This window comes from Pteropus medius, unplaced genomic scaffold (genome assembly GCF_902729225.1).
Source record: "Pteropus medius unplaced genomic scaffold, Ma_sr-lr_union100, whole genome shotgun sequence".
Lineage (NCBI taxonomy): Eukaryota > Metazoa > Chordata > Mammalia > Chiroptera > Pteropodidae > Pteropus > Pteropus medius.
Genome location: NW_024352840.1, coordinates 408,604 through 418,297, shown reverse-complemented (window position 1 = coordinate 418,297; position 9,694 = coordinate 408,604). Strand labels below are relative to the sequence as shown.

At 34.5% G+C, this 9,694-nt stretch overlaps 1 protein-coding gene across 1 annotated transcript; it reads left to right on the top strand.

The window, feature by feature from the left end:
- The first annotated feature begins 8,328 nt into the window (after positions 1-8,328).
- LOC120592511 (annexin A2-like) lies at positions 8,329-9,370 on the top strand. Its single transcript, XM_039850238.1, is given in 3 exon segments — positions 8,329-8,794; positions 8,796-9,206; positions 9,208-9,370. Coding segments are annotated over 3 exon segments (1,005 nt in total). The 5' UTR covers positions 8,329-8,363.
- Positions 9,371-9,694: the final 324 nt, after the last annotated feature.

Genomic DNA, 9,694 nt, shown 5'->3' with positions numbered 1-9,694 from the left:
TATGCATTTTGGTGAATGATACCACAATGTATTTATGTATCGCATTTGCTGTTGTAAATTTTCTTGGCTTTTTAATGATGCACGGAAATGAGCCTCCGTGTTTAAGGATGCAGCACACTAGAAATAGTTTTAGGGAACAAATAATTAGCCTTTTGGAAGTGTGTGTTCATTTCACATAGCAATCTGTTCCTTCATCTCCTCCTCCTTCCTGTTTTGAAGGCAATCGTGTGTGTTACGTGCACCATCTGCAGCCTCACTGACAGGTGCAGGGTCAATATTATCCCTCCAAGCATGGAGTTTAGTGCAAGCTGGAAATTTCACCAAGGCAATTTAGGAGTATTTGAAACCAACCAAACACTGACAGTCTATTTTACCAGTAGATATGAACATTTGTTAGAAATGCTCATAATTGTATTTTCAAGGCCACATACAAATATCTGGTTTATGATATTAGCCAACAATAGGCCTGTACCAATAACGCATCTTTTTACTACATGTAGATTAGAAATAAAATAATACCAAAAGAAAATCGAGTAACGTGTTATAGATTTAGTAACACAAATTATTGGGATAGATTAATATGAACATCGTTTTGGCATCTCTCTACTAAAGCCCATTTAGTCCTCATTCCACTGGGATCCTGTGTCCTGACAAGTTAGCACAGGAATAGTCCTGTGTACCTCTTTAGGGTTGTTGACAGGTAAGGAGATAGATTTGGAATGCCCAAATAGGAAACCTGCAATTTCCCTTCGATGTCAAGCTGTACATAAATATTAGCTTCTATAACTCAGTTATATTTTTAATGAAATTAACATTTATGAGTTAGTCTAGGTGATTAACCATCATTTTTTACATCATTTCGGCTAACCAGAGCAATATTCTTGAGATTTCATACACTTTCCCGACCTGCAGGCTCAGTATGTAGGATTCATCCTGAACTTTCACTATGACATTGCCTTGGTAAATTTTTCTTGATTTGGGATTTTTTTCCAACTATAAAAAGTCCAGGCACTCAGTAATCACACTGAAAATAGATCCATGTTTTAGGGACAGTCACATATTAATAATTATTTTTGAGATAGGGCATTAAAATGTGTGAGACAGTTTATTATTTTAAAATTAGAAACCCTGTCTATAACAAAACCTAGAATAACAACACCCATTACTAGGGGGCAGGCATGATAAATCAAATTAGAGCCATATCAGAGAATACTAATCATCAAATTATTAAATAATCTCTGATATATAAGCATATAAAAATGTCTAGAAGTATGTACAAGAGAAAATTAATAGTTATTACCCCTGGCAGGGAGGTCTAGGTTAGAAAAGAACAGAACTGCCATAGCATAACTGTATTCTAATGACCAGCAATGTGTTTCCATATATGCAGATTTATGCTTGCTACAATCTATCCTCAAAAGGTTGCTTAGTCTACAAGGAAGGAAGGAAAAATGATTCCAAAATACCTTTTAAAATGTTTAACTTCATCATATTAAAACAACGATACAATGAAATCAGGAGGGATAGCTTTGCCTTGGGATTCTACCAATCAAAATCTGCTGGTCAAGATTTCTCCCCTGGATCGTGCTGTAATGAGTTCTATGAGTATTTCTTGTGTAACTTCAGCTTTTCTGTGCATTCATGCAAACCAACTCTCTGTCATTAATACATTCTTTCTCTAGAAATGTAATGAATTTCTATGTAGCCAAAGGTCATCTTACCTGGAATGCTGCAATAAATACTCTGTTCAAGTTTGAATATTCATTCAATTTAATTACTATGTATTTTCTCTCACTATTACAGTAATATGCTATTATACATTAATGTATTCCCCTTCACTTTCTTATCAAGGGGACTTTAGACTTATCTTGAGTACTAATCTTTTAGATGATGCTATAACTAGTTCTCTGTCCATATACTTTCATGCTTATTAGTATCTGTTGCACTACTCCTACCAATTTGTTTACTTTTTCATGTAACATGGAGTGACTTTATTGACCTTTATAATATCATATGAAGTCAGAGTTTGTCAAATAATTCTAGGGTAAACTTGATCTCAGTGACCTGTGGTAGCAGACAGTCCATTAATTCTATACCACTAGTAAATCATATATGATATGAACAATTGTGTAATTTTTCATTCTTTCAGAATGTCTAGTTTTGGTTCTAGGGTGACTGGGTTATAAGTTCTAGAGAAGAAAGCAATCTTCATTTTCATTTCAATACCTCATTTTTCAGTGTTTCATGGGACCATGTTTTAGTATCATTTTTCTCCAGTTTCCCTCTAGGTGTAAAAAATAAAATCAAGTCAAATATTTACAGATGACTGCAAATAACCACTGCCAGGCAACTTGGCTTTTGGAAGTAATTTGTTAAACAGCCTAACACTATGATTTTTTAACCACCAAATCTCATCAGAATTCTTGCCAATATTTCTTGTATGCATTTACATTTGTATATGAAATAACATTCCCTTCCTCCACCATGTACTATAAAATGAAAATTCATAATTATCTTAAAGAATACCTCAAAATAGGAAGAAGGCATTTTGAGACCCTTTTCCCCTCAGATTTGAATACGATGTTGCTCTTTTACTCATAAATGAAATCAGCATTTTAGATTCATCCTGAAGATTTTTTTTTTGCCGCATTTGTAATTTAAAGCTATAGCTACTTAACCAAAATTGTCTGAAGTGAAACAGTCAAAAATGTCACTTGATGTCATGTAGAAAAAGAGTAGGTTTGGCTAAATATCACCTTAGGTCTGTTTTCAGTCATGCTATGTAGGCATATATGTTAAACATGATGTTAAAATAATGCTTTTCTATTCCAAACTGTGATTCTGCTAACAATAACAGTAACAACAACAGCTATCTTTTCTTGAGCATCATGCTAAGAGTTTTTCCATTCTTTATCTTATTTCCACCTAATAACCTAATGTGGCATTATTTCTCTATGCCGATGGAAGTAGAGATGAAAGGAAAGTAAGTGATGGAAAAGCAGAGACTTTTTTTTGAAGTTTCTCTTAATATAGCACTTTTCAATCTATGTTGTGTCAAGACTCCTTTACGCGCTAAAAATTATTGAGGATCTCAAATAGTTTTTGTTTGTATGGATTATATGTCTCAGTATTTACCATATTAGAAATTAAAACATAAAATTTAAGTATATATATATGTGTGTGTGTGTGTGTGTGTGTGTGTGTATAGCCATCACTTCATTTAAAATAACACTAATAAACTTTTTACATGTTAACCAAAGAAACACATATTTTATAGAAGATCTATTTGTGCAAAAATTTAGTGAAAAGAATGGTATTATATTTACATTTTTGTAAATCTTTCGAATTATCGGTTTGATATATGATGGCTGGGTTCTCATTTGCTTCTGTGCCCTTTTTGTAGTGCTATCTCATTTCATGTAGCCTGTGGAAAACTCTACAGTACACTCATGAGAGAATGAGAGTGAAAAGGCAAATATATCTTAGCATTACTATGAAAATAGTTTTGACCCCACAGACCACCTGAAAGGGTCTCAGTGGCCCCCAGAGTTTCCCATAGTACACATGGAGAATTGCTGACCAAATAGATTAGACAATGAATCATTCTCACTTTTATGCTTTGGTTTGTGAATTAATTCATGAATTTCCCTGACCTGAAGCCCTAGATCACTCTATATTTCTGTGAAGTTTGACTATTGTCTGGAATAGGGAATAACATGAAGGGCTTGTTAATGAGGACAAAGTAGTATGGGGAAAACTACATTTGTGATTTTCTGTATAATCTGTGCATACAATTCAGGTATCTGTAACTTGCCCTACACCAAAATACTTATTTCACAGTGTTTATAAAATCCTTATGGAGAAGTACCCTGGTATGAAGATGATGATGATGATAATGATGATAATGTTTTGTTCACAACCTAAATACATTGTAAAATTACCTTGTATCATTTTGTAGCATAAATACTAGGATAAATTAAATTAAAATGTGTTAAGTAATTTGATGTCCACAAAATAAGAGACACTTACCAAAATTCAGACTTACACGTAACTACATTCCCATTCGTTATTTCATTTCTTTAATTCCTATTTTCTAGACATGTAGTTTATGCCAGGTATTGTTATAAGTGCAATACATCTACGATGTAAATTAAAGAAAGTGTGTGTGTGTGTGTGTGTGTGTGTGTGTGTGTGTGTGTGAGTGTGTATGCATAAAAATGTAAGGCCAAGTTCATATTTCTGAAGTCTAAAATCTTTTAATAAAGCAAGCTCATTGAATTTTGCTCTTTTGCACAGTAAAAAGAGAACCACTTTACAGTATAAGGGGAATTATAATCTTGAGAAATCCTTGGCTATTACTCTAAATATTGTGGAAAGCCACTACTAGGTTACATATAGAGAACAAGAGTGATCTAATTTAGTTTTTTAAAAGGTCAATGTGGTGATTTTGTAGAGAATGGGCTGTCAAGGGGCAAGAATTGGATGTAGAGAGAACAGTTGAAAGCAGTTATGATTGTTCAAGCAAGAGCTAATTGAGATTGAAATCATGGTTGTTGTGATACAGCTTATAAGAAGTGACCAGGTTCAGAGGGTATTTTAAAGTAGTCCCAGCCAAATATGTTGATGGATTTTATGTAGTGGGTAAGGGAAAAAGAGAAATTAAGAATGACTTCTAAACTAAGGACTACTCCTGAATAACCAGGAAGATATATGGTGGAGTTGAATATCAAAAAGTTAAACAGTTGTATTTGGGACATCTTAATTTTAAATTGCCTATTAGATAACCTCATGGCATAACTGCCTATAAGACCACATTGATCATTTTCACTTAATCGATTAATTTCTACTTGTTACTAATGTAATATATTCTAGAAACTTATGAATTCAATATAAGCATTAAAGCAATTGTATTTAAAAAATAAAAATAAACTTCATTAACTTTCAAAGTTTCCAAAGTACATAGGACACTATTAAACTATTTTCCATTAACAACTACCAAAAGGGATGAATATGGTAAATGAATCTAGAGTATGCCAGACATCCATATATGCAAATGTTTCTTTCTTCCCTTTTTAACTTTTGATATCTTTTCATAGCCAAATGTTGTCATTTCCATATTTAAATTTAAAATCAACCCTATGGAAATATAATCTATATGCAACAAATTCATCAATTTTATGTATGCAATTTAGTGAGTTTTGACATGTATTTAGTTGTGAGATGACCACTGAAATCATGATATAGAACATTTCCATCAGTCCCAAATATTCTATTGTGATTTGAAGTCAATCCCCTCCTGAAACCACTGGTCTCTAGTATCTATTAATACACTTTCTGTAACTATAATTTTGTCTTTTCCAAAATTTCATATATATAAAATCAAACAGTATGCTTTTAAGTTTTATCCATATTTTTGTATATAAGAGCTCATTACATTTTATTGCTCAATAGGATTCTATTGAATGGAAGCCCCACAATGGTTTTATACATTTTTTTAACTGTTATAAATAAAGCTGCCATAAACATTCAAGTACAAGTCTTTGGGTAACCAAATGTTTTCATTTCTTTTAGGTAAATACTTGGAAGTGGGATTACTGAGTTATTGTTAAATCTATATTTAATTTTACATAAAATTGTCAAATTGTTTTCTAAAATTTTACATTTTACATCCCCATCAGCAAAGTATGAAAAGCCCAGTTGCTGCAAATCTTCACCGAAATCTGCTGTTATCAGATTTTTAAATTTCAGTTATCTTAATATGTGTGTAATAATATCAAGTTGTACTTTCCATTTGCTTTATCTAGTGAAGAGAGTCCTGTGAATTGAAATGAAAAGAGGCTAAACAGCAGCACAAAATTATATGAAAATATAAAACTTCCTGGTATAAGTAAATATATAGACAAGTATAGAATCCTGTAGTAATGTATCAGAGGTGTGTAAATCACTTTAAAATTTGGTATAGAAATTTTAAAAATAAAAGCAAAAAGGTAACTATAAATTTGTGTTCATGGATATGTGATATAAAAGTGGTAATTTGTATCATCAATAATATAAACTGGGAGGTGATACAAAGATGTAAAGGAGTCTAGTTTTTATATGTAATTGAAGTTATCTCTTTAAAATATGTTATAACTTTTAGATGTTTTATGTAATTGCAATGGTAACCAAAAAGAAAATATAGTCAGCCATCCATATCCGCAGGTTTTGTATCTGTGGATTCAACACAATCATGGATTGAAAATATTAAAAATCAAAAAACAAAAAAAAAACCTCTCAGAAAGTTCCAAAAATCAAAACTTGAATTTGCCATCTGCTGAGCACATTAAATCCATGCGAATGGAGTGATGTATAGGCATACACCGCTGTAGCCTATATGTAAATACTATGCCATTTTATGTAAGGGACTTGAGCATCCATGGGTTTTGGTATCCACAGGGTGGTGGGAGGGTCCTGGAACCAGTCCCCTGTAGATACCGAGGGACATTTGTATCTTTAGAATATACACAAAGGAAAATGAGAAGGGAATCAAAACATCACTACAACAAAAAGATCAATGAAACACAAAGGAAGGCAGCAAGACAGGAAAGGAGGAACAAAAAAGCTATAAGACAGACAAAAAGTCATCAACAAAATGTCACCAGCACGTCCTTCCCTATGAGTAATCACTTTAAATGTAAATAGATTGAGCTGTCTAGTTAAAAAATATAGATTGGCTGATTGGATTAAGAAAAACAAGATTTAACTATATGCTGTCTACAGGAGACACACTTTAGATCTAAGGACACGAAAAAGCTGAAAGTGAAAGGAGAGAGAAATATATTTCACGCAAATGGGAACATAAAGCAAACAGGGATAGCCATAATTACATCAGACAAAATAGACTTTATGTCAAAAATTGTCACAAGAGACAAAGAAAAACATTATACAACGATAAAAGGAGCAATTCACCAAGATATAACACATAAATAGACATGTACTTAAGAGTAGAGTTCTCAAGTATATGAAGCGAATATTTGTAGATTAAAAAAGGGGTTCTATGGGAAGTAACCTCACAGGGTGATCTGATCATATTCCTAAATGGGCAGGTCATGGTAGGCAGGCATATAGTAAAAGGTTTATCTTTGCCTTAAGCAAGCCCTGTCCATTGTTTCTGTGCATCTAGGTTAACACTCCTTCGAAATAAGCTAAATCACCCTTAAGAGAGCACATAATCTCTTGTTAACTATCCTATAATCCAATCCCTAACTTTGGTTCTCCCACTTTCAGGTAATCTGCCTTAGTTTCCTCCTTAATTTCAAATGCATAAAAGAAGGTGCAAAACTGTTATTCTCCAGAGCATTTGAGATCTTCCTCTCTGGCCTTATGTCCTCGATTTGGATAAAATAAACTTATAAAAATTCTCCACAGGTTTGGACGTTTCTTACGTGGACACATTCACAGAACTGAAGAGAGAAATAGTGACACACACAAAAAGGGGGGATTATTTTATACATATAACAGAATATTATGCATCCATAAAAAATGAAATTCTGTTACATTCTAAAATTTGGATAAGCCCCAAGGTTATTATGCTAAATTAAATAAGCCAGTTTCAAAAGGACAAATACTGTCTGATTCCAGTCACATGAAGTATCTAAAGTAGCCAAAATCATAGAGAAAGAAAGTAGAGAAGTGGCTTCCGAGAGCTAGGGGGAAGGGAAATTAGTGTTTGATGGGTATAGAATTTCAGTTTTGCAAGATGAAAAAGTTCTAGGAATCTGTTGCATAACACTGTGAATATACTTAACACTACTGAAAAGTGCACTTTAAAATGGTTAAGACAGTAAATTTAATATTATGTGTTTTTTACGACAATAATAAAAAATGTTGGAAAAGTTGAAAAGCAAGGCCACAAATGGAAAAAAGATACTTGTAGCACACATAATGAAATATAATTTTAATCTAGAAAAAATGATGAACTGCAGCAAAACGATAAGAATAAGACAATATATCCCCTAGAAAACATAACAAAAGATTTTAGCAGACATTTCCCACAAAACATGGCTAGTAAGTACATGAAAATATGTTCACTTCTGTTAGTAATCAGGTACTAAAAAAAAGTTTTAAAAAACACTATTAACATAATTTTATAAGAAAGTAAAACCTTAATAAAAATTTGGTAGTAATTTGCATTGCCAAAAAATATTGTTCTTAGAAACTCTCATAAAGGTATATACACTTTTTAAACTAAATATCTGCTGTTCCAATTTTATGTATCTATAATCTCGATAAATGTTTACACATCTGTACAAAGGAAACAGAGGGCTCCGCTTGGCATCTGGGGATGCTCTCAGCTCTCTGCACTTGGCCCAGCTTCTTTCAAAATGTCTACTGTTCACGAAATTCTGTGCAAGTTCAGCTTGGATGGTGATCACTCTGCACCGTCAAGCGCACATGGGCCAGTCAAAGCCTATACCAACTTTGATGCTGACCAGGATGCTTGGAACATCAAAACAGCCATCAAGACCAAAGTAGTAAATGAGGTCACCATCGTCAACATTTTGACCAACTGCAGCAACGAAGAGAGACAGGATATTGCCTTTGTCTACCAGAGAAGGACCAAAACGGAACTTGCATCAGCACTGAAGTCACCCTTGTCTGGCCACCTGGAGACAGTGATTTGGGGCCTATTGAAAACACCTGCTCACTATGATGCTTCAGAGCTGAAAGCCTCCATGAAGGGGCTGGGGACCGACGAGGACTCTCTCACTGAGATCATCTGCTCAAGGACCAACCAGGAACTGCAAGAAATTAACAGTCTACAAGGAAATGTACAAGACTAATCTGGAGAAGGACACTATTTCTGACACATTTGATGACTTCCATAAGTTGATGGTTGCCCTCGCGAAGGGTAGAAGAGCAGAAGACGGATCTGTCTTTGATTATGAACTGATTGACCAAGATGCCCGGGAGCTCTACGATGCTAGAGTGAAGAGGAAAGGAACTGATGTTCCACAATGGATTAGCATCATGACTGAGCGGAGTGTGTGTCACCTCCAGAAAGTATTTGAAAGATACAAGAGCTATAGCCCTTATGACATGTCAGAGAGTATGAAGAAGGAAGTCAAGGGAGACCTGGAAAATGCTTTTTTGAAACTGGTCCATTGTACCCAGAACAACCCCCTGTATTTTGCTGACCGACTGTATGACTCCAAGAAGGGCAAGGGGAGTCCTTTTCAGAATCATGGTCTCCCACAGTGAAGTGGACATGTGGAAAATCAGGTGTGAATTCAAAAGAAAGTACAGCAAGTCCCTCTACTACTCCATCCAGCAAGACACCAAGGGGGATTACCAGAAGGCACTGTTGTACCTGTGTGGTGGGGATGACTGAAGCCTGTGACAGCTCGGGCATCCAGGAGTGGTGCCCCATGATTCTAGCTAACAATTCTAAAAAACCAGCTTGCGACTAGTAGCCCCCTTGTGCACATCCCCATGAGGATGGTGTTAGCATTGCCCCCTGCCCCATCCTGATTTCAGTTGCCTGAGCATTGCCTGGCTTTCCCATCTAGTCTTTCCTTTCAGGCAAAGAAATGAACAGTCCAAGGAGTTGGAAGTGAAATCTATGATATGAAACACTTTGCCTCTTGTGTACAGTGTCGTAAATAGATGACTAAACTTTAGAAGCAACTTAAAAAAAAGTTACAGAGAAAAAATT